The sequence below is a fragment of the Trachypithecus francoisi genome, unplaced genomic scaffold, assembly GCF_009764315.1.
Source record: "Trachypithecus francoisi isolate TF-2019V2 unplaced genomic scaffold, Tfra_2.0 Lachesis_group9, whole genome shotgun sequence".
NCBI classification, from domain to species: Eukaryota; Metazoa; Chordata; class Mammalia; order Primates; family Cercopithecidae; genus Trachypithecus; species Trachypithecus francoisi.
The window spans coordinates 68,013,182-68,039,617 of NW_022681474.1; the positions used below are offsets into that span (position 1 = coordinate 68,013,182).

Consider the following 26,436-nt stretch of genomic DNA (forward strand, 5'->3'; position numbering starts at 1 on the left):
TTTGAGAATTTCTTGAACTGTCAGAATAACATGCCAACATTGTGACTCTCTGGTGACATTCTCCCATATTGTCTTTCATTTATTTTTTTCTTGATTATAAAAGAAAATAAATCAAAAAAGAAACTAGAAACAATAACACTATGCTATAAATAAGGGAAAATATTCAAAATCCTGCACATTAACTTATTATACAGAAAGATGTAATCTATTACAGATGCATGTGAACTGTACTTTAAGAATTTCTATGGTCCAAGTGATTGAATGAAAACTGGTTAAATTATACCAACAAACATCAATTCTCTTTCTACCTCAGTGCCTTCTCAATTGTGTCATGTGTCCTCCTCCTATCACTTCATCCATCTTCTCTTCCTCATTTATTTTCCTTGGTGAATCATTTCTCACTAACATGAGCATTTTATTAATAATCCTGAATGAAAATATATTGTTTCAAAATGAATATATTATTTCATTCTTCTTCTGGTATTCTCCTATCCTATAAGATCTCAAGGTTGTTACATATCACCTTAAATTAAAAATAAATAAATAAATATATAAATACATAGATGATAGATATATAACATTGAAACATGCCATTGGAACTTCTATTTTACAAATTGTCCTGAACACTTTTATTTTTAAATTTTTAATTCATAATTCACTTGGGGATTTATTAAATGAATCTTTAGCTGAAGGAGGCTTAGAGAAAATAGAAAAATTCAGTGTGTATACAGATAAAATATTTTCAATTCATCAAGGTGAGTCTTTTTTCTAAGAATTTTTTTTCTAATTCCAAAAATTCTCTTTAGAAAAAAACATTTAGTTAGGAAACATCTATTTTAGGTACTGCCTACATTTTTGTAAGTAATTTAGAATTTTAGAAATCATCTTCAATTTCTGGTAGATTTCAAGGTATTATAGATTGCATGAAGTTCCAAAGCGAATATCATTGTAATGGAAGACCCATTCATTTTTTTAATTTTTAACTTTTGTGGGTACATAGTAGGTGTATATATTTATGGAGTACATGAATTGTTTTGATAAGGCATGCAACAGAATAGTCAAATATTTTGTGGTGCTTTACCTACTCTTCTGTAGCATTCTGATGGGCCATACTTTCAGAGCCTGTAGAACTACATTTTGAAAATTTGATCTCTTCTGAAAACTCGCTCTCATTTTTTTTTCTTTTTCTTTCTTTCTTTCTTTTTTTTTTTTTTTTGAGACGGAGTTTCATCCTTGTTGCACAGGCTGGAGTACAATGTTGTGATCTTTTCTCACCGCAACCTCCACCTCCTGGGTTCAAGCGATTCTCCTGCTTCAGCATCCTGAGTAGCTGTGATTACAGGCATATACCATGCCTGGCTAATTTTGTATTTTCAGTAGAGACGGTGTTTCTCCACGTTGTCTTGGCTGGTCTCGAACTCCCAACCTCACGTAATCCACCTGCCTCGGCCTCCGAAAGTGCTGGGATTACAGGCATGAGTCACCGTACCCAGCCAACTCACTATCATTTCTAATGTAAATCACTTGGAGAAGTGAGTGCTCAGAAAGCCATAATAAGAAAACCCTAGCCTCTGTAGGACTTGGCTACCTATATTTATATTTGGGACACAATATCCTGTTTGTGTACCTGGTTGATCAGTCATGGATATATGATGGTTTCCACAATGTATAGGATGGGTCATAACTAGCATAGAAGAACGAGCCAGACCTTAGTTGGTTCTTTACCAAGACCATATCACTCTGCATCTGTCTGTCTTCCAAAACCTTTAATATCTTGTCTAATATTTATATATATAGTCCAGGCTTATGCTAGCTGATCATAGATAGTTAGGAGAAATTTTATTTTTTCATAAGCAAGATGTTAGATAGAAAGTGTGTGGAGGTCCTTTGACCCTCAAGTGAAACCAAGGAGGTTGTGGCAATGATAATTAGGAAGAAATACTCAAGTGGGAGGTGAATCTAGAGAAGATTAGCATAGGCTGCTTGATCCAATTGCCTCAGCCCTGTGGAGTTTGTCTTAGCAAGAATATTTTATTGAGATATCAGGATCCATTTAAACATCCTAAATTACAAGTTGCATGTTATTTAATGATGTTATTCTAGTATTAAGATTGGGTAGAGCTTTAATTGACAAGCTATGTGGTTATCCAAAACTAGATGGGTTTTTATAGCATCTCAGTTTATAAGCTATTACTAACATTTAAATTTGCTTTGGTGAGTATCTATGATCACAGGATAATGTTTTCTTGTTTACTTAGGCCCTCACTTCTTTTCACTCCCCACTAAGATCTCTAGTAAAGAGAAAAAAAAATAATAGTTTTAGACTTTCCTTTAGGGAAGGGACTCTTTTTCTTCAGGAAAATATGCTGCACTGTGTTGGGAGATGAGACTCTGATGGATGGATATATATATATATATATATGACAATACTTAAAAAGTGTGCTTAGAAAACATGCAGTATTGACTGGGCATGGTGGCTCGCGCCTGTAATCCCAGCACTTTGGGAGGCCGAGGTAGGTGGATCACGAGGTCAGGAATTCGAGATCAGCCTGGCCAATGTGGTGAAACCCCATCTCTACTATAACTACAAGAAAAATTAGCCGGACGTGGTGGTGCATGCCTGTAGTCCCAGCTACTCAGGAGGCTGAGGCAGGAGAATCGCTTGAACCTGGGAGGCGGAGGTTGCAGTGAGCCGAGATCGCGCCACTGCACTCTAGCCAGGGCAACAGAGTGAGACACTGTCTCAAAAAAAAAAAAAAGGAAGAAAAGAAAAAGAAAGTATACAGTATTTTGCTGCGGGAGAGCACACAGGAAAGATGAGAAAAGGACAGATGGGGCCCACCTAAGAAGGTAGGATGCCAATGACTGAAAATGATAGCCACCACGAAATAAATTATTCTGTATTTGCTGACATACATATGAGGATTCAGGTGCATATTTTGCATGTTTTTAATTTTTAATTTTGAAGTAATTTTATATTACAGAAAGCTGAAAAAAGTACAGAGAGATCCTGTAGGCTTTTCACCTAGTTTCCCCTAACGTTAACAACTTGTATATCTGGGGTTCATTTGTCAAAATGAAGAAATGACCATTGGTATTATACTACTAATTAAACCACAGATTTTATTCAAATTTCATTAACTTTCCCACCTATATTCCTTTTCTGTTCTAAGATTCAATCCAGGATTCAACATTTTATTTAGCTGTTACATCTCCTAGTCCCCTCTAGAGTATAGTATTTCCTGAATCTTCCCTTATGTTTCATGATCTTGATATTTTTGAAGAATACAGATGAGGTATTTTATAGAATCTCATATAATTTGAATTCATCTTATGTTTTCCTCATTATTTTAAGGTTATGCATTTTTGGAGGAAATATCACAAAACTAACATGTCCTTCTCAGTCCATCATATCAGGAGGTTCAAGATGTTAATAGATCTCATTTTTGGTGATGTTGGTTTTTATCATTTGGTGTTGGTTGATGGCTTTTTCCACTGAAAAAACTACATTATTTTTTTCTTTGGAATTAATAAGTATCTTGGGTGAAGGGCCTTCTTTTATTTTTATTTTTATTTTTTGCCAGAGTTTTGCTCTGTTGCCCAGGCTGGAGTGCAATAGCAAGATCTTGGCTCACTGCAACCTCAGCCTCCCAGGTTCAAGCGATTCTCCTGCCTCAGCCTCCAGAGTAGCTGGGATTACAGGCACCCGCCACCATGCCCAGCTAATTTTTTATAGTTTTAGTGGAGATGGGGTTTCACCATGTTGGACAGACTGATCTCGAAGTCCTGACTTCAAGTGATCTGCCTGCCGCAGCCTCCCAAAATGCTGCGATTACAGGCATGAGCCACTGCACCCAGCTAAAGTGCAGTGCTTTAAGACTATTCAATTTTATTCCTTCTCAAATGTTCACCTATGAATTTTAATCTCCATCAATGAACCTTGCCAAAGAATAATTACTGTGGTGTTTGCCTAACCCATGATTTTCCACTTTCCTCACTTCTTCTATATTTATTAATTGGAGTTTTAAGGAAGAGCTGTCCCTTCTCCCACATTTAGTTATTCATTCAATTATTTATTTATATCACTATGAACTCATGGATATTTATTATAGTCTATGGAGTTTAACTTTATTTCATTGACCGAATTGTTCAACCTTTGGTATTAAAAGTTTGAAAGTTTTTTTGTTTTTTGGTATCGAAAGTTATTTTCTTTTTTAAAAAATTTACTTTTTTCCTATTTTGTGATAATTATTATAGATGGGGTCTTGCTATGTTGGCCAGTCTGGTCTTGAACTCCTGGCTTCAAGGAGTCCTCCTGCCTTAGCCCCTGAAAGTACTGGAATTACAGCCATGAGCCACCATGCCTGGATATCCTGTTTCTTTTTAACAGATCCTTCTTGTTTTAGGAATTACTTACTTTTTGCTGCCATAGGATGATTCATACTCAACTAATTTGTCAACTCTTCTAGCTGAATTCTACTTGCCAATGTCAGGTAGCATCTACCCAAGGCAAGCAAACACTTACATCATATCTCTTTCAGAAGACACTTACTGCCCTAGATCTCAGGTTCTTTAGTTGACTTCTGACTTCTGACCAAGAAAGCCTTAAATTTCTCCTTGTCTTGACAAGATTCTTTCTGAGTACAGGCCCTTGACTTCCCTTTTCTTAAAGCATCTATTTTAGAGAACTTCCCATTGTAAATTCTTTCTCTGCCCCTTTGTGATGTAAATCTTGTCCCAGTTTCTTCCCAGTTTAACAACAAGATAATATCTTTCTTAAGCATCTGTGAACTATCTCTTTGAAATGTAGTTATCAATAAAGGTAAAACCTCTATTTCCTACTCTCTATGGGAGGGCAGAAGCCTATTCAGTAAGTACCATTTAGCAAATACAGATGGTCTAATGATATTGACCATCTCTACTAATGTCCTCCAGTACTCTTCTACTAGCTCACCCCAGTGGTTAAAACTCTCTTCCCTTTGTTTCAGCAGAGTTGAGTTCCATCTCTCCCTCCATTCCAGCAGTATTGAATAAAATTCTCCTTGGCTGTTTAACTCAGTCAGTGAAATTATTATTTGACAACTATGATTGGCTTTAAGAAAAGTCATGGACTTGTAGAGTTTTGGCTTTGATTGTTGATGTAAATGTGGAAGCAATGCTTTTTTTACCCACATTCTACATCTTTAAGTAAAAATCGGAAATTTTGCAATGTTCAGTCATTTTACTTTGTAAAATTCTCATGTTATCCCTAAACATTTTCACAAACCTTTACATATACACAAATGACATATATAAGTGATTTTGAAGAATGTTACAATGTTGGGTAACTACAGTGGAGTAAGAAGGGAATAGTTATTCAAGGTCACTCTCAAATGGACGCAGTAGATCAAGATCAGAAATGCAGAGAAGAAAGGTGGCCTATGGGAATAAAAGTCCTCAGAAATTTATGAAGTTCTTGAGTAAACTTGAGACTCTCAAAGAATATATGAGAAGAAGCTTGACTGTTTTATTTAAATTTCAGAATATGGAAACTTCTGCTAACTTTGGGTCTTAGGTCATAAACTAAACTCCTGACTTCAAGTGATATGAAACACAAATGATTACCCAGTAGTGGAGTCAGAAAGAAATAATAGTAGTATGTTACTCAAATTGATATAAACTATTTTATTTTACCTTTTTAAAAACCTAATAAATGGACAGTAGTTTATATATTATGTGAAATATAACTGCTTATTTTTCTTTGTGCATTACATAATCTATATTCAATTGATAATAATATAATGAGAATAGATTTTATATTTTCCTTGCCATGAGTGTGTGACTACAGGTGTTGCATCTGGTTTTCAATGGAAGGAGCTATAAATAGCATATTTATATGAATCATTAGTCTTGGTACTATATTAAATCATAATAATATGGACACAGGTAAGCATAATTTTTGGACAAGCAAATGCCATGTTTGGAATTCTATATAATATTCCTCAAATTGCTATTTTATCAAGAAAAATTGTTGTTAGAAAGATAGAATGAAATTTTCAAATTTCCACAAACAATTTGGAGGGACACTGGTAATTATATTCAATTACACATTTAATACATATACAGTAATAAAATATATTCATTGCAAAAATATGATTAAAAGAAAATACACATAAAACTAGGAGGTATATAATTATTTCTCAAATCCTACTTTTATGTTATACTATTCATATAATTTGTCATTATAAAATTCATATAGTAAGATTTAACTTTTTAAAAAGTCACTAGAATTGGTTTTCAAATTGTATTCCACACATCTATTTACCTTACCCACCAAAATGTTCTAAATATGTCTTTTTCTGCACAGGGATCTTTTAAACTGTTTGACAGCAGAAAAGGTGCCATCCAGCTCTACAGTAGACATCAATAAATACTGAGTGATGATGTTGTGGATGACTCATTGTCAGTATTATGACCAAATGTAATTGTACTATGCTATAATACAATAATAGGATGAAGGTATCCTGATATAAGCAGGAAAGCTTATTTATAATTTGAAGAGCCTCATTATCTGACTGAGTAGTCTGTCTCTTTTTTGATAGTTTTTCTTTTCATCCTTGTGGTCAGATTAGCTCACCTTCTGTCTACGTCCAATTTACTGTAAACTGGGGCATGGAATTCAGGTAACCAAACTTACTTAGATTGTGAGCAAAGTATAAGTTACTGGGCACTGAATAACATCTTAAAGGCATTCTCGTGAGTGAAATAGATAGGCTTTTAGAGAGTGTTGTTTGATTTCCTCACAACCTGTATAATATTTATTTATTGAACTGTTTGAGAATTTCTATATTGTCAGTTTTGGCAGCAACAAAAGACAAAAAGTATATCAGCCTTCTGGAACGAGGAACCAAAGAAAACACAATGCAATTAAATAAATTAAATTTAGTGTAAATCTTTGCAATATTTATATTTAAAAATAAAAATGCAGGACAGTTTTCATATGGCTTAGTTATAGTTTATTTTTGTAATGGGCATTTCAGTTGAGTGTTAAGTATGAGTAAATAATTTACATGAATATTACAAAATTTCTATTACAATTTTGGTCTTTGTAGAGTGCAAACATAGTGTCCTGAACAAAGACCATTATTGTTTTCTTGACTGGTCAGAATTCATCTAGAATTTGCAGTTCCATCTGGAAGTCATTTTATGAAAGAGACAATGATACACTGAGATACCCCCAAAGGAAATCTTGATTCTGATGTTCTGGATAAGAAGTTCTAGAAGTGTCTGGAATTGAGGAGTTCTACAGAAAAGGAATATGTGAAGGAATTAATGAGAGAATGGGAAGATGACTGTTAATAGCATCTGATGATTATTTTTCACATAACTGCAAGGTCATCTTGTGGAAAATAGATTACATATACTCCTTTAGGTTCTAGAGGTCTGAATTCAGGTTATCATGTAGACATAGAGAGGAAAGATAAAGATTTTCTAGGAACTAACTCTGTCTAAAAATGGAATTCAATGCCTCCAAAGGAAGTACATGCCTGTTGTTGGAGGACAAAAGTAAGGTATCAAGTGGAAAAAGGGTTGACAGTTCAAGTAGAGTCTCCACACCTGATGAGGTCATTGAGGTCCTGGGGCTGGTCCTCACTTTGTTGGGAATAGAAACTCTTTATTGTTGATGCCCCTAAACAAATCAACCAGGCTTTTAAAGATTGACTCTTGCTAAACAAATTTCCCAACATTTCAATGTATAATTATATATATATATAATTTTAGATGAAAGATTATAAAGGCTTGATCTTCACCTTCTGGATAAAACACATATTGCAAGAAATATGTGGCCATGCTAGGATCACATCTGTCAAAAAGATAAGGATATTCATGTCAGGTTTGTTGATAACCGCTCACATCAGCAACTTGTTTTACGGGTCCCATACAGATCACCACCTTTGAAACCACTTTTCTTTTCAGAGAAAGGTTTATGCTACAGCCACACTGAAGTGTAAATTCCAGTCATTATGATACATGCCAAGATCCTATATGAAATTTATCTATGTGAAGATTACTTCTGGAGGTCATGGGTCTCATTTATTATGTTTTAATTTTTATTAGTAAAATGTGCATGGACTGCTTTATTTCTCAGTCCCAGAGAATCCAGCATTGGACTTTCAGGAAAGTCCAAAAAGTGGTGAAAGCATCATTGGTCATAAATGTTATAGATGGAATGATATTTTGGAATAAGATATTATATAACCTGTAAGATCTCTCATGCCTCTACAAAAAATTGTCTAAAATGTTATTTGTGTTTAATTTTTTATTGTGAAAAATTAAATGCACAGAAATGTTTAATCACTAGTACAATGTACACTCATATTCCCATTACCTAGAAATAACAGTTTAACCATAGTTCCAGAGCCATATTTCGGTTTTTCTTAAGCTACTTCAAAGTAATTTGAAACATCATAGCATTTTATACCTAAATATTTCAGCAGGAACATCCCAAAATAATGAACGTTCTCTTATATAACCACAATATGATCACGACACTGAAGAAAATTAACAATCACTTCTTAATTTTTCTTTTCTTTTTTTTTTTTTTTTTTTGAGACGGAGTCTCGCTCTGTCGCCCAGGCTGGAGTGCAGTGGCCGGATCTCAGCTCACTGCAAGCTCCGCCCCCCAGGTTTACGCCATTCTCCCGCCTTTTCTTAATACCCAGTTTATATACAGATTTCTTCATCCATCTCCAAAATGCCCTTTACAACCTTTATTTATTTCTAGAACAAGGACAGAAACTGGATTCACAGATAAAATATAACTATTTCTTATGTAAAAGAAAGAAAACATTGGAGAGCATCTTCATTTATAGGAGACCTGGAAATATTCCCTAGGGAACTCATTTCCGTGATTGTGACAAATGGATATTAACAGCTGTCTCATCATATTATTATTGAAATGGGATAACTTTTTCAAAAGTGCTCAATAGAGGGACTAGCATACTAGAAGTATGAACAAATGTCAATCACTATCATTATTATATTTAAGACATAGATAATCAAATATATGATAATTTACTCTGTTTCAACCCAGTCCCTGAAGCCTATAAAGTTTTGTAATAAAATGAGACAGTTTTATAACTGTGAATGTAACCCACTGGGTGCTAAGAGTGGTGTTTTTTTGTTTTTTTTTTTTGATGGATGAGGAAACTGAGCTAATTAAAGCTAATATATATTTTAAGTCTGATTTAGAGGTCTATATATAAAAATGTAGAAATGTATACCACTTCTTAAAGTCCAACTCCAATTCCTAAATGTTAACTTTAAAATATTACAGAAAATTGCTTTTAATGAATTCTCAGGAATATATTTGAGATCACAATTTAGTATGCTTAAGATATCAATGCATAAATCTTGCTTAAATAAATTTGTTCTCAAAATTTTAATTAAGTTGAATTTTTGCCAAAAGCACTTTATATTTTCTAAAATTCCATCAAAGTGCTCTATGCTATTTATATTTTTGATGTATTAAAAATACATCTATTTTCCAAATGCCTCTAGGCTTATTTTAAGAAAACACGTACATGTCACTATTAAATTTGAGATACTCTGAATGTAAGAACATGAGTTATCATTTGAGAACTATTTCTCTAATGTGTATATATACCATGTGTATATTTTTAAAGTTTATCAAAGATTTTATTTTTATTGTTGAGTTCTAGCTACCCATTCATATGAGTGATGTGAATTAATTAGAAATTTCCTAATATTTATAAAATTAAAAAATTCATAATTGTGGATTATTTATTAACAAAATAATATTTCTATGTTTCATCCAGTTTCATGGATAGAGAAATTAACAAAGTTATATGATTTACCTAAGAATTTAATTTCTGTGAAAAAAGTTATAGTTAAGGAAAGCAAAAAAAAAAATGTGGAAAGGGAAAGCTACTAATGAAGACACATGGACTGAAACATCAGATCTGTCACTAACCAGCTGGATAGTTCTTTTAATCATTTCCCCTTTCTGGGACCATTTTCTTATCTGCAAAATAAGTGACTTGGATTCTGGGGCTTCTGAGAATAAGATAATTATAATGGTGCTATATTTCTATGGCATTTATTGCTTATGGAAAGCAATTACTCAAAATATTTCATTTGGTTCTTGCCTAGGCTCTGTGAGATAGACTACATGAATATTTTAGTTATGCTTTTCAATATTGTGGAAAGTCTTGGAGGCCAAGATGATACATTTATATACATTATTTATATATGCACCATTTACTGAGTCCCTAATATATTCCAGGTACAATTGTTTATAGACATAACTAATTCTCACGCAACCTCTACAAATGTATTATCATGTAATATATGAAACTGGAGTTTAGCATTGTTAATTGCTGGATAGCTAATACTTGGCAAAAGTGAAATTTGAATGGTGGTCTGCATGACAACAATTCCTGCATTTTCCCTATTATGTCACTTTTTTCCTTTCTTTTCCTTTTATCTCTTTTAAGGGGTAATTATAGTCGTTTAAATTTTTTAAGCAGATAAATAATGTAAGCTTATCAATATTTTATGTAGTAGTAATGAACATAGAACAATTAATAAGGAGATATGAAGATGAAAATGATCAATTGTGCTACTAATATAGTCTTGGAGGAATAATAAGGACAAGAGTTTGAAAAGTACTAGGAAAAATGCATAAGAGAAATGAATCTAAGATCTGTGTAGAGGTAAAAGCTTGGCATTTGTGTAAATGTGGATAACAATGAAAATACAAGATCAGTGATATAAAATTTTGAGCTCAAAAGTCTGTGTTTTTTTTAGCTCTTGAGTATTTCTGTTAACAATCACAAACAAACTTTTATCATGCAATATGTTCCTACTTTAAGAGAACTTATTTTCTAGGGGAAGGAGACAAAAAAAATCTAAAAAGTACAAGTAAAAAATTATGTGTAATGTCATAATTTTTATTCTGAAAGATGATATTGTTTTCAACAACATCTCTAGCAAGTGAGATCGGATAGTTGTGTTCACAAGATTAGACTACAAAGAGAACAATATGAACGTCTAGGGGGAAGAACTGATAACATGTTCTAAAAATTTTGAGAGAATAATTACACACACCTGAAGGATGGAGAAAGGGGCATGTACTATATGAGTTTGGCCTGACAATATGATTAAATTTGGACCAACAAATTGGGGGAAGGGAAGATGAGCAAAAATAATTAATGGGCAATATCTCAAGATATTTACCTGCAGCAACAAATAGCTTAGCTTAGCTTGAGGGTACAGTGTGTTGAAGGAAGTAAGATGGGATGAGATTGAAAAGCTGATAGGAACAAAGGTTATGATGATCCCTGTGATGTAGTAATTCTATTCCTAGATATAGTCTCAAGAGAAATACACACATATGTGCACCTAAAGAAAAGTCCAAGAATACTCATTATTGATCATAGCCAAAAATGGAATAGTTTTCAAAATATTGTTTATAGAAAAACATGAATAAATGTATAGAAATATATATATATATATTTGTGGAGTGGAATATCTGTATAGAGCAATGAGAATAAACAAAATATAACTACATGCAACAGAATAGATACATTTCAATCATTTAAGTGCTGAACACAAAAAGCCAGACACAAGAATTCATATGCTATGATTCCAATTTTGTAATATTGAAACATGGGCAAATCTACAGTTTTAGAAATCAAGTTAGTGACTACCCTTAGTAGATAGTGACTAGCAGAAGATAGAAGGAGGCTTCGGGGTGCCTGTAATCTTTTTGTTTCTTGATTTGGGTGTAGGTACATGGATCTGCTCTGTTTGTGAAAATTGTTCCAACTGTACATTTATGATTTAGGCATTTTATATGAATTTTCCATTTTAATCAAACAAATGTAATGGTGGTGTTTGAGGAATTGATACCCTTTATTTGATAAGGTGATGTAAAGATAAGGAAGTTAGATGAGGGATTGCACAATTTCATCATATTCAGAAAGATTGAATCAAGCAGTAGCAAAACAAGAAGATTTAAAACAAAGGAGTATATTAGGACCAGAAGACAGCAGGAATGGTAATACTAATACATAGAGGGAAATGGATGTGATAGAGGATAAAATGAACAACTAACAGAATAGGGTAAAGAAAAGGGAATAATTTTCTAAAATATAAAATTTCAAGACTGGAAGGCGGGAAGTATCACTGAGAAACATGAAAATCAAGAGGATAAATGGTTTGCCTGAGTATGTTTTTCATCATTCTATGATCAAGTATTCCTAACAGCAGTGAATGTACTGATCAGTATTGGAAAGGAGAACACGACTGAAGAGGTTGTTTGAAAGTAATCTTCATAGCAGTGATGGTTGACGTCATGAAAGTAGCTGACATATAGGTACACTGTAGAAGGAGTATATCTGGCTAATTAACACACGCATTACCTCACACAGTTATCTTATTTTGTGGTAAGAACACTTTACATTCACTCAGCATTTTTCAAGAATAAATTTATTATTCACTGTAGTCACCATGTTATATAATAGATCTCTTGAACTTATTCCTCCTGTCTAAATGAAATTTTTTTATCCTCTGACCAACATCTTCTCAACCCTTCTACCCCACTACCCCAGCCCCTGGTAACCCCTACTCTATTCTCTCGTTTTGTGACATCGTTTTTAGATTATGCATATGAGTGAGGTCATGTGGTATTCATCATTCAGTGTCTGGTTATTTCACTTAACATGATTTCCTCCAGATGCCATGATGTCACAAATGACAGAATTTCATTCCTTTTTATGGCTAAATGGTATTCCATTGTGTATTCCACAATGTGTATACACTTCAGAACATAATGTGGTACATAGTAAGTACTTACAATTTTCTTTCCCAATGTAAACAAGAAAAGAAAGAAAGTAGATGAGTGCACTAAGGGAGAAGATAATGAAGAAAGTTAAAAGGGTTGGCACAGATTCTTGGGGAGATGCACATTTGGCAGATAAAGGGAAATGGAGGACTCTGAGAAGGGGCAGTTCGATGTAAGGGAAGGAAAAACCAAGAGAGTGGATCACGAGGTCAGGAGTTCGAGACCAGTCTGTCCAACATGGTGAAACCCCATCTCTACTAAAAATACAAAAATTAGCTGGGCACAGTAGTGGGCGCCTGTAGTCCCAGCTACTAGGGAGGCTGAGGCGGGAGAATTGCTTGAACCTGGGAGGTGGAGGTTGCAGTGAGCTGAGATCGCGCCACTGCACTCCAGCCTGGGTGAAAGAGCAAGACTCTGCCTCGAAACAAAACAAAACAAAAAACAAAAACAAGAAAGCGTCTCAAGGATCACTTGGTCAGTACTTTCAGGAGTTATAAACAAAGTAAGGATAACGAAGACAGAGCAAAACAATAAAAATCTGTGTTCCCTGGTCACTGGAAAGTTTTATAGCAAGTGTTGGCAAATTGTAGTCAACAGGTCAAATTTGGCCTGCTGCCTGCTTTTGTACATGAGCTAAGAATGGGCTTTACATTTTTAAGTGGTTGAAAAAATTCAGAATAGATGTAATCAGATATGATCAGAATAATATTTGTGGCATGTGAAAATTATGTAAAATTCAAATTTCAATGTCTATACTAAGGTGTTATTGGAACAGGGCCACACTGATTTGTTTACATAATATTCATGGCTGCTCTTGCAATATAACAGAGTAACAACTCTGCCAGTTGAGTAACAGAGTGATATGGTGTGAGTTGCAAAGCATATATCACTATCTTGTCCTTTACAGAAAAATTCTGCTGACCTCTCTTTTAGAGTTAAAATAGTAAATGAAATCTATGCTTAAAAATGCCTCATAGTCTATTGGGATAACACAGCTTTTCCTTGAAAAAATTGGATAATATTATAAATAGAGTTCTGAGATTCACTGCAGATAGTAAAGAACTGAATCTATTTGTAATGTAATGGTTGACAGTTAACATCACTTTACTTTAAAAGTGTGTTCTTACATATCACTTGATGTCCAAAACAGCCTGTCAGGTAAAGATCATGGTATAGAGTTTAAAGATTTGGAAACTTAGGTTCTAATGTGACTATTCTTTGGAGAACAATTGCATTCAAAGGTAGAAAGTGATAGAGAAATATCATCATGGAGAATGTGTGTATATTGGCATATTGTGGGCAATATTATTCATGGTTGTTGGCTTAGTGATAGAACAAAAACTCAAGAGCTATATTTTCTGATCTACATCCTGATTCTACCATTGACTGACATTATAATCTTGATCAATCACTTAATGTTTCAGAGAGACCCAATTTCCTCACTTACAATATTGGGATAATAATAATTCCTCATAGGGCTGCTGTGAAGATTGAAGTTTAAATGTGTTCATGGTTTCTAGAAGAGTGTCTGTCATATATGTGTTAGCTGTTTTTCTTGTGATTGGTAACACATTCCAAGATCAACAGATACACAATATAATCTTATTCAGATGGCAGTGAATCAAAAAGCCTTTGACAGTTATTTGCATCAGAGTTCTGCTCTATAGATCTAAGCAGAAGCCTAAACATATAGCCACCAGGCGATATACATCAGAGATATTCTACTTACCTAATTTTTCTTAAGCTTTGTACCTCAGTTTCTTTGTTTAATCTGCACAAAATAATTCAATAAAGAATTTTTTTACCTAGACTTTCTAAACATCAAGTATTCTCTTAAGTCTTCTTTTGGAATTTTCAGGGTGGTTGAAATCGATCTATGACACATAGTAAATCATAGAAGCACTTAAAACCTTCTGCAAAGGTGTCAGTAACTTACTGTTTTGTTGCTGCTGCTGTTCCCCCTGAGAAAAAGGACCAGAGTTCTCTAAAACTTTTAATTTTGCAAACTATTGCCCGACTTTTGGACCTTATCTTGTCAGAGGTAAATGTCTGTTGTTGTAATTCACCATTCGAGTTGAGATGTTATTAAGGAGATGAACTGCAACCAATGAGCTCCCTGTCCACAATAGGGTCATTCTCAATCTCATCCAATAATTGACTCTGTTCCCTGCATGGCAGGTGGATAACAGTTGCAATTACTATCATTTTGTGGCTAGGGAAACTTAGACAGGAGGGTTAAGCAACTTCTTCAAGGTCACATTGGAAATTGGTGTCATTCCAAGAAACAGAACTTGGAGTACACTTAACCAGTTCAGTTCTTGAATAGGTTTAACTTTATTATGAGAACAGTAAATAATGTTCCATAATATACCAGTGTATATTCAGCACTGTTTGTTAGATCTAGCATCACAGATTTATGACCTCTGAGATACAGCATGTAAAGAGAAGCCCCAGTTGAACCTATCTGGAGCTATTGTAATTTGAACATTTAAACACTTTTTATAAGAATGGAGAGAATGATAATGACCGGTAGTAAGATGGAGAAAACCCATTTCTGTTTTTGAACTAGTTTAATGGGTTGGTGGCTTATAATTTACTTAACGCGCTTGCATATTGCTTTTCATTTCAGAAGTAGTGAGCTGTGTCTTCATTTACGTGCTTTGCCATATGCCAGCAGTAGTAAAAGTTACTCCTCTCTTACAACCTCACATAGGACACATTTCCTGAGAAAAGAAACTACAAACTACTTTCAGAGGCTAAGAAATAGCACTGTATCAGTTAAAAACTTTGTCTTGTATAGCTTAATTTGATTCTTCATAGGAAAAATACAAACAAAATAAAAAAATGTATTGGACATATGAAAATATTTTGATAATTTTATTGAATAAGAAATAGCTACCATTTATGGAACATTCAATATGTATCAAGCATTATGCTAAGGTATTTATAGAAAATTCAAATCAAAAGTATCATTTGTTTCTTTATTATGTTAAAGTTGAGGCATGACTAATTCATCCTGTAATTATACATATACATGTAGGTAGACATAGTCTCATTTCAAGTTAAATTATGTTATACATCCACCTTTTTATATGCACTTTTCTAGCAAAGGTGGTATATTACACTAAGTTGGTGTTAATTTAAAATTTGAAATGCATTGGAAATTTGCAAAGTCCCACATTTATTTTATACAATGGATTTAAGTATGTTGGACACTAAGTTCTACAGTGTTATTCTAAATGTAACATTATAGTTCCAGAACAAATTATTATAATTTAATAGATTTTTATATGAAATATTAAACCTGGAAAGTTTTAATTGAATGACTTTAACTATATTGTGCATCTGATTTTAAATGAACAAATTTTATGAATATCCTATAATATCTACTTATTCCTAAAATGCTTTTGACATAGTGGAATGATTTTAATTCTAATTATCACATGTTTTAGGCTAAGATGACTCAACTGCCTGAGGCAGAAAAAGAAAAGATTGCTGAGCAAGTTGCTGATTTCAAGAAAGTAAAGAGTAAGCTGGATGCTGAAATTGAGATATGGGATGATACAAGCAACGACATCATTGTTCTGGCCAAGAACATGTGTATGATCATGATGGAAATGACAGACTTCACCAGGTAATTATGTGGAAAACAATGTGTAATACTCAATGGATAAAAATATTAGTCATATTAGGGAAACCTCAAGGTTCTCTGAGTGTCAAGTGCCAAAAATCAGGTGGTAGAGGAAAAGCAAATATAGTATTAGAAAGTTGTAGGTGTACAATTCTAGAGGTTTTGATCAATAAATAAATATAGCAAAGTTTCTCATAAACTTCTGTGGAATTGGTTTAGGCACCACTTATACTCCCTCACCTTCCGCTTCCCCAGGCATTTGCTCTGTGTATCATATTAGCATTGACTTCGACAAAGAATTTGGTAAACCAAGTGATTAGCTGGTATTGGAGCTATCTGAATGGTTGAGTTTCATAGCCATATGATTTTAGTTACAGTGATTTATAGCATAATCAGGATAGTGGTATCTTTTGCTTCTGAGTTCAGAACTAGATATATTTGAAATTACAATCACTTAATGATAGCCATGAAAAAATGTGCATTGTGGGCACATTCCAGAAGTAATAAAAATGTTTGTTATTGTTTTAAAATGTCATTTTATAGAGCTAGTCAAAAAGCAATAAAATATGTAGTGGCTGCCCTACTAGTTACTAATGTACACAAACTATAACAACTAAAATAATTCAATCATGGTGTAGTTATAAAAGCCACAGAACAGAAGGATACGCTGAAACAGACCTAGTACACTTAGAAAATTTTTCATTTGTATTACCATGTAGTATTCATTTATATGGTACCATGTACCATTGGTACATTCATTTATACCCCAAAACAACTTTCAGGGGGAGCAATAAAATAACTGCTAATTTTAAAATCATAATTAATGGAGAAAATGTACATAAATCTTTCAGTGATATTAAAATTGAGAAAGAGTTTATGAAAATTACATACAAAATAACTTATAAAGAAAGGATTGTTAAATTGAACTTCAAAAAATGTGCATCGATAGAATGTCCTAAGCAGTATTGAAATGTAAATGGATAACTGGATAAACAAAAATGTGATTCCATTTATATATAAAGAATACTTGCAGACATAAAAAATTAATATTGTTGTGGAAGAATGGACAAAGAATATGATTATATTATTAACCAGTTTCTCCTCATAAAAGTTATGGCAGATAAATATTTGAAGAATATTTAAAATAAAATAGTTAAATTAAGGTATATTTTAAATGTATCAAATTTGCCAAAACATTTAAAATAAGCTTGGTAGAGAATGGTGGTGAAAATCTAAATGGCATAAGACTTACAGTAATTTGGGAATATGCATAAACTAAAAATCTTTATAAATTTTTCATATGTGCATCATCTGTATCCATATCTGTACTATACTTTGGGGAACCTATCCAAAGGAAATAATATAAAGTGATAAACTTTTTATTTTAATCTGTGATGGAGTCTTGCTATGTCGCCCAGACCGGAGTGTAGTGGCGTGATCTCGGCTCACCTCAACCTCTGCCTTTGGGGTTCAAGTGATTCTTCTGCCTCAACCTCCCGAGTAGCAGGGACTACAGGCACACACCACCACACCTAGCTAATTTTTGTATTTTTAGTAGAGGCGGAGTTTCATCATATTGGCCTGGATGGTCTTGAACTTCTGACCTCATGATCCACCCACCTCGGCCTCCCAAAGTGCTGGGATTTCAGGCACGAGCCACCGCGCCTGGCCAAACTTTTCTGAAAAAAGGAAACCTTTGGCCTCTGAAAGTCTGCTGAGAAATCAACTCACAAAAGGCAGATTAATAGGTGAAAAAACATAAATTTATTTATCATGTATACATGGTAGCCTTCAGAATGAAGACCCAAAGACACAGGATAAATTGTTTATTTTTATGCTTAAGTTCAGCAAAGTATGGGCAGTCATGTAGAAATATGATGGGACAAATAAGGTGTGATGTGATGTTAACAGACTGAGTGGGGTACCCAGCAAAGCCTGTCTGTCTAGATTTTTCTTGGCTTCTCTGAACATGTATTTTTACCTTGTGGATATGAGGCAAGACCCTCGCTGGAATAGAGGTCTTATGACCTACAGTCAAACAAGGTGGGTAGGAAAATTATTTTATGACTGGTGTTATAGAGAGAGATGGAGATCGTTTTAGAATAACATTTTTATGTGTTATCACTAGCTTTGGGGAGAAGGGGTTCTGGCTTCTGTGACCTGCCTTGGAGAAGAAGGATTCTAGTATTTATGACTAGCCTCAGGGGAAAATGGAACTGAGCAACAGGAGAACAGAAAAAATCAGAGAAAAACTTTTGCTTCTGAAGCTGCTGCTAAGTCCTTCATTTGGGGGTGTATTTTTTTCTGAGCCCCAACAGTATAACTATAGAATTATTTAAAATAATAGAAAAATTGGGATGTTTAAAAAAATGGTTGCCTGCCATATGAAAAACGATATGTCTATAGAAAATAAAGTCAAGTTTTTTAAAAGAGTATAAAAGTAGTCTAAATTTTAGAATCTATTATGTATATGGATGTATGGATATTCTCCTATGCATATTTTTTCTTTGTTTTGTTTTATACCAAACTTACTCTTTACAATAGAATTCAATTCTACCTTGTATTCTTTTGAAAGAAATCCACTTTCCAAAGATTATTTGCAGTGAAGATTTCATTGGAAAGTGAGAAAATTAAATTTATTGTGTATTATACATGGAATTTCATAAAAATACCTCTTAAAATGTCTATTTCTATTTTTCCCAATTAACTCTTGACATTTTTCCAACTCTAGCCCATAACTTCTAAATGTTTTCTTATTCCTCGTCATATAGAGAATAATTCACTTTTGGCTCATGGTTCAATTTCTGCAGGCAAAAATTCTGAGAAATCTGTTTGTATTTGTCTCTGCCTCTCTCTTTCTCTCTGTCTCTGTTTCTCTCTCTTTCTCCACACATATAATCACATGCATATATAATACAAACATATATAACATAGATATGTATACACCTGTATACAGGAGACAAAACTACACCTTCATGGTTTTAAATAATGATTATGTTTTAGTAGTTGGATTGTGAATAATTTAATTACTATTTTTAATCTTCTATAATTTGTTGCTGATTTAAGGTATCAATACATTTATGTGAAAAACAACATATGGCATGAAACCTGAACTATAATAGCTATATTATAATATCAACTTGGTGACCAGGTGTGGTGGCTCACACCTGTAATCCCATCACTTTGGGAGGCCAAGGTGGGCAGGTCACCTGAGGTCGGGAGTTCAAGACCAGCCTGACCAACATGGAGAAACCCCATCTCTACTAAAAATATAAAATTAGCCATGCATGGTGGTGTTTGCCTATCATCCCAGCAACTCGGGAGGCTGAAGCAGGAGAATCACTTGAACCCAGGAGGCAGAGGTTGTGGTGAGCTGAGATTGTGCCATTGCACTCCAACCTGGACAATAAGAGTGAAACTCTTGTCTCAAAAAAATTAATAATAATAGTAATATCAACTTGGTAAGTGGCAATGAGAAGACTCTTAACCTTTCTCACCATAAAGTAGTATAAATAATTCATGGGGATGTATTTATAGACAGGATTTAGAACTAGAAGGGAAAACAATGAAGGGCAAAGCCATGAGGAAGAGAAGCTTTGAAGAAGTGGGCAGTGAAAATAGAATCTGATAAAGAAAGAGCATTCAAGGGTTAATAAGAAAAGTAACATACAAAGGAGGATGCTGGGCAGAGAATTTCAGTGAGTAATCAATGGTCTTACCTGAAGATAATGATTAAAAAGATACTAGTTTGGCAATTAATAGATTTAGTCAATTTGTTGTTGACTTTTGCTTTACGAAATGGTGAATGGAAAAAAAAAAAAAACCTTATTTAAAAAGATAGACGAGAGAATAGCAGATCAAAAAACAGACTCAAGGTAGTAACTTAAAAGGAACAAATGATCATGACAAGATTTTTGAGATTTCTGGATGTTTGAATATATTTTAGGCTGAAGAGAAAGAGGAAATGAGGAGGGACAGAATGAAATTGTAAAAGGGGAATAAAAAGCTATAGCCAAAAATGAGATAAAGAAAAGAACAACCACAAAAAGAAAAAAACATTTAAACCAATATAAGTTTACATGGCTCTTCCTTCTAGTCACAGTTTGAATGAATGAGCTGAGAATCAGATTAGCCTTTTTGGCCACCCAGGGTAAAGACTTCCTCCAACTAGTCTGTATATCAGTTTCATTATCACTCTATATTACTTTCTTTTTAGCAGTTATCACTTCTTGCTTTAAATAATTCATTTGTTACATATTTCCTGCCTCTATATCCATAACAGAGTATAAGTTGTATGAAACTATGAAATTTGTCTTTTTTTATACCCAGAATTTATCACAGCATGTGTATATTTGCTTAGTATATATTTAATATGTAGTAGCTGAGTTAATTAGATTTTTTAAATACTACTTTAATTCAGAAAGAACCAGGAATAAACAAACCAACAAAAAATTTGAAAAAAAAAAACAGGAAAGTAAGCATAAGCTTACTTTGTGAAAGTCTTGAAAGTCACTCTCTTTGCTTATTAGCTCATATATAGATCATAAATGTTGAGACTAAGATTTTAATTTTAATGCCCTTATAGCATTTAGAAGAGACACATAGTCAGGAGAGCTGGGACTTAAGACTCTTGGAAAAGCTTATAACCATGCCTTTAAAAGGGGAACCAGAAATATTTTCGTGGACCAGCTTGATGGAGCATCAAGGGTGAATACTTTTCCCTGAGAGGTCTTGTTTAAATAAAGGCCATCTTTAAGAAATAGAGATCCCAAGTGTGTGACCTATTAAACTGATGAATTTCAAATTGCATGATCAGAAATGCCACCATGAAAGAAAAATTAAGATACAAGAAAGAATGGTCACCAAAGAAATTAGAAAACATGTTGATACATTCAAATAAGCCTTGGTAAAACATCAATAATATGGTTAGGCTTTGTGTCCCCCCCCCCCCAGATCTCATCTTGAATTATCATCCTCATAATTCCCACATGTCAAGGGAGATACCAGGTGGAGGTAATTGAATCATGGGGTCAGTTTCCCCCATGCTGTTTGCATGATAATGAGTGAGTTATCAGGAGATTTGATGGTTTCATAAGGGGCTCTTCCCCCTTCACTTGCCACTTTACTTTCCTGCGCCTTGTAAAGAAGGTGCCTTACTTCTCCTTTGCCTACCCACATGATTGTAAGTTTCCTGAGGCCTCCCAAGCCATGCAGAACTGTGAGTCAATTAAACCTCTTCCCTTTTTAAGTTACCCAGTCTCGGGCAATTCTTTATAGCAGTGTGAAAATAGACCAATACAATCAATGACAACAAAAAAAGACTATATGAAGTGACCACACTACATAGGAAAAGTGTAAGGGTTGAAGATCAGAGTTAAATGGCCTATTATTCTTACATACAGGAAGAGGTTTAAAGCATTAACATACTTTACTACACAGAAAATTATATGCATTATATGTATTTTAAATTTCCAAGAGATCTTTACAATAATGAAAGTAGAATTAAATAGAAGAAACGTTCCATATTGTCTATCCATATCAGTAGACAAAATTAATATAGAGAAGATAAGTTAGAAAATGAGAATAAAATTAAAATGAAAATTTACGGTAAGTATAAAAAAGCAGTAACGTTATAAATCATATCAATAATATCAGCATTTCTAATATTTAGATTTAGTAAGCTTACTAGATTTTTAAAAATAAAATGATTTAAAAATCTGTCATTTAACATAGTGGCGTATAGGAATCTTTTGATCTGGGAACCATGGGAAAGAGGAAGAAATCTCTCTCTAAAAGAGTAAAGGAATGTGTAAACAAAATGAAAGAAATTTCAGAATCAAATACTTAAAGGCTTCTATTTGTGGGGTGATGCCATCTGTGGAACATGAGAAGCCTTCAGAAGACAAATGTGGAGTGACAGCTTTGATAGAGAAGCAGATCCTGATATATAAAAGGTAATCAACTAGGAATATATATATATAGAGAGAGATTTATACATATATCTATATATCCAACTGGATATATAAATCTGTATATAGATCTATATATATATGTGTATATATATATATATACATATATATGTGTGTATATATATATATATACACACACACATGTATCCAGTCATTGGCTGGAAAGGAGCAGAATTAAAACTACTAGGAAGGATATATTGAAATGACTGGGTCCACACTGGGAAAGAAAGGAACTGATACTGGGAAGTAGAGCCAAAGTGGAAAAATAAGAGCATGTCACCTGACAGATGGTGAGGTTACAGACCTCCTTGTAGTATTTTTTCCAGCTCTGTACATGTCTTCCTCCTAAAGGAATTAATGTCTTACTGTTGGCATACTCTGAATCAAGTTGTAAAAGGTATGTGATAAATCAATGGCTTTGAGGGTATCCTAATCTGTAGCTGGGGTGTTAGAAGAGGATTCATAACTCCATAGGGTGACAAATCATTTGAAAATAGACACATTTCATGTTTTACAAAAGCTAAACAGCCCGACATTCTCTCAGTCTATAGGTATCACTGGCAAAGGCATCCACAGAACAGGAATATTGTGTGTTCCAACTGCAATAAAGGAAGGATAGTAAAATTGAATGTTAGACTCTGATAATCTCTTGTGCTTGAACTGAATCCAGAGTCAGCTAAATTTCAGTTCATATAAACTGTGGTAAATCTCCAGTTGTTTTAAAATGAATAAAATCTGTTCTTTACTTCTTTTTTATTCCCAATTCTGTTTCAGGAGTTTCTTCTCAGACACTAATGTTTTTCTGAGGGTTAAACTTTGCAGTTTTATATATAGGCTATTCCTTGTTTCCACCTTTGTCACATTTATTTCATTGCAGGTATTTTCGCTTGTTTGTGGTGGGACTTGTGAGAATGAGGGTCACAGCTGGCAGTGCAGTATTTATAGGCTAGTAGTCCCCCATTTGGTAGTAGTAGCAGTACACTTGAAGTCCTCCATATAGATTTTAAATAGCTGTATAGTTTAAAAACAATAAAAGAAAAAACAGTGCATTCTTTATATATTCTGAAGTGCCACAAAATGCTGTTTTCTCATTTTATTTAAATATTATATTATTAATAAAAGAAATAATAGCTAAACTTTGATGAGTGCTTACTGTGTGCTATATCTTGAGAAAAACATGTTTTCTTGTTTATCCTCTGGAAAATTTGATTATTATACTCTCCATTTTATTAATAAAGAAATAGAGGTCAGAAAAATTGCTCAAGGACACACAAGTGAAGTTGATTTTGAATGGAGGTTGGTCCAACTTCAGAATTTGGGCACCTACCCATTGTACAACAAATCTTTACCCTGTGCTAAACACAGGATAAGACCCAGTCAGTTCTTTCCTCAAGGAAGAAACAAATTGACACATCAGAGATAACACTAATTGTGTTATGTGTTATTAAACTGTTAAATGTTCAAACTGTTAGGATTTTGGAAGAAGAGATTTCATGGAGAATAAGCACAGAAGAAAAAGTATGAACAAGTGAAATTTGTATTCGATTTTGAATGAGATATGGGGTTGACTCATGGAAGGTGATGATGTATGTGAGAAAGTTCATGAGAATGAAGGCCAGCAGGTGGGAATGAGTCATGTCTGTTTAGGGGCTCTAAGAAAAATATGAAAAAGGAAGAAATTAAGATGGTCGTGAAGAAAGTGATAGGCTATAAAAGGCCTTAGAAAATCGACAGTTTTTCTTTTTATGAAGTAGGAGATAAGTAGCAACTGAAGAATTATGATCATGGTAGGGGCATAATGGAAATGATAAGTGAGAAGGGAGACAGGCATTTATGGGTGGCACTGCAGCAGAGACCACTCATGCAGGTCAGACCACAGTTGGAGACTCATAATTAGATAGACTTTGGAGAAAGTCTGGTATAGACTAATTCAAACATAATAAACTCATAGAAAGTACTGTATCAGCAGTGTAAAAAAATCACTTACATAAAACTTACTATAGCCATTTCTGAGCATTGGCACATGCACCTTGACATATAAACCACTTGGCACTTCTTCCAGCCTAAACTGAAGACATGGAGCAAGTTCTACTCTAGTCAGTTGCGCATAGTTACAAATACAGCAAGGCATCTATGTGCCCCTTGTGATAGCCTTGTTCAAGTGCAGAGAAGTCAGGCTTTATGATTTGAAAACATGATTTCTCCTTGGTGAAGGGCCATTCATATAGTCATATAAACTGTGTTACATTGATAACATTGAGACGGTGGCATCTTCTAACAACCCAGCATTCCTTTTATGCATCTTCTGGTGTTTTCTAGAATCAGAGTAAAGGACTTAAAACTTTCTAGAGGAAAGCAAGTATTTCTTCTTGCACTAATCACTTTACCAGAAAAACATCTTTCAAATTTCTTCCTAGAAGGTAAGCATCTAGGAACAGAATGATAGAGGATGGGGTGACTGGGACTCTTGACATTTAGTTTTGAGCATTCACACATTCATTTAATTACCCTGTTGTCAGTAAAATGTACCCCACCCCTAAAATAAGTCTAAAGACCCACAATGCAAAGACTGTTTTATCCTCTTCAGAGAATCATCTCTGGAATTTTGCTGGGTTGAGATGGGGGTAGATATTCAGTGGTGTGAAATAGGAGATGGGATCAAACTGCCTTTTTCAGTCCCTCCCTTCATCCCCAAGTCTAATCATAAATAAGTCTTTCTGCATAAAATCAGCTTGATTCTTAATTTTCCCTGTTGCTGGTTTGAATTCTGACTTTCTCCGTTTGGCTATGTCATTTACTACTTGTCGTCTGCTTTTGAGTTTGTTAATATTTCTTGCTGTTATTTTATCTTCCATTCCATTCTCTCCATGCTAGTGTGTTTAAATGTTTAGAAACAAACAAAAATAACTCATATATAGTTTTAGTAAGACTTGGAAGAGGAGCAAAATTAGATACACGTGTCCGTTTGCTATCTTAACCTGGAAACCCATTAGTTTGTATTAGGGTTTTGAAAGTTTTCTTTTGATCATAGTTAGATATTCGATTATATATTATTATTTTTCATAAATTATGGCTCCCTTTTTTGCTCTTCCTCTTAGACAAATTCTGTGCAAGCGGTATCCTGACTGTGAACTTACACAGTTCCTACATTTTGTGACTTTTGTAACGCTTGAGACCATTTCATTCCTTCCCTGATATGAGCAGAAGACAGGCTCTAGGTATAACTTCCAGATATTTAATTATATCTTTTATGATCACCTAGTATGCATTTTCTTAAAAGTTGCAGAAAAATTATGGGGTAAAAGGCAAAACATAACTCTTCTTTAAATAAATAATATAAACCAGTATATTATCTTTGCAAAAATAATGACTGCTAAGAGTGTATCACTTTTAGTGTGAATATTATTAAAGTTATAAAATTGAAAATACCTGAAAGAAAGTAATGCTGCCCTAGGCACTAACATGCTTAAAACCATTTATTCAAAGATATGCCAAGGTGACATCACTATCCTCATGAAAGTATATATTTCAAGATACAATATGATGTGTTTTTACTTTAAATATATATGTATTAATTTTACTAAATTTATACAGCTTTTTCTAGAATTTCCATTGGCTCATTTACTGAGAATCTACTGAATATTAGGCACTGTCCTTGTCCTTGGTACTAAGGACATACAATTAACACAATGGAGAATTTAGAGCCAGAGCTACATGAGAGCATAGAGGGAGAATTGAGGAGAACAAGGAGGTGGGCAGCAAAGCAGATAGAGAAAAAGAAAGATCTAAAGTAAAGAAAACAGGTAGGAGCAGATGAGCTGGTACAGAAATTCGTCTCTGAAAGGAATGCAGAATGTTGCTAGGAGCTGAGATATAAATAGGGAATGTAAAGATTTTCAAGGTTTTCATACCTAAATCTACTTATACTCAGGCATCTGAGACTCTGGCAGATGTTGTATGAAGTCTATTAGTTTATTGAACAGACAATA

At 33.9% G+C, this 26,436-nt stretch overlaps 1 protein-coding gene across 2 annotated transcripts in view; it reads left to right on the forward strand.

Moving 5' to 3' along the window:
- CTNNA3 (catenin alpha 3) overlaps positions 1–26,436 on the forward strand; it is a 1,797,749-nt gene that overhangs the window by 1,638,394 nt on the left and 132,919 nt on the right. For both annotated transcript variants that reach the window (XM_033209585.1, XM_033209586.1), the window contains exon 15: positions 16,300–16,481. In XM_033209585.1, coding sequence (XP_033065476.1) covers positions 16,300–16,481 — 182 coding nt within the window. The remainder of the gene's footprint in view (positions 1–16,299; positions 16,482–26,436) is intronic.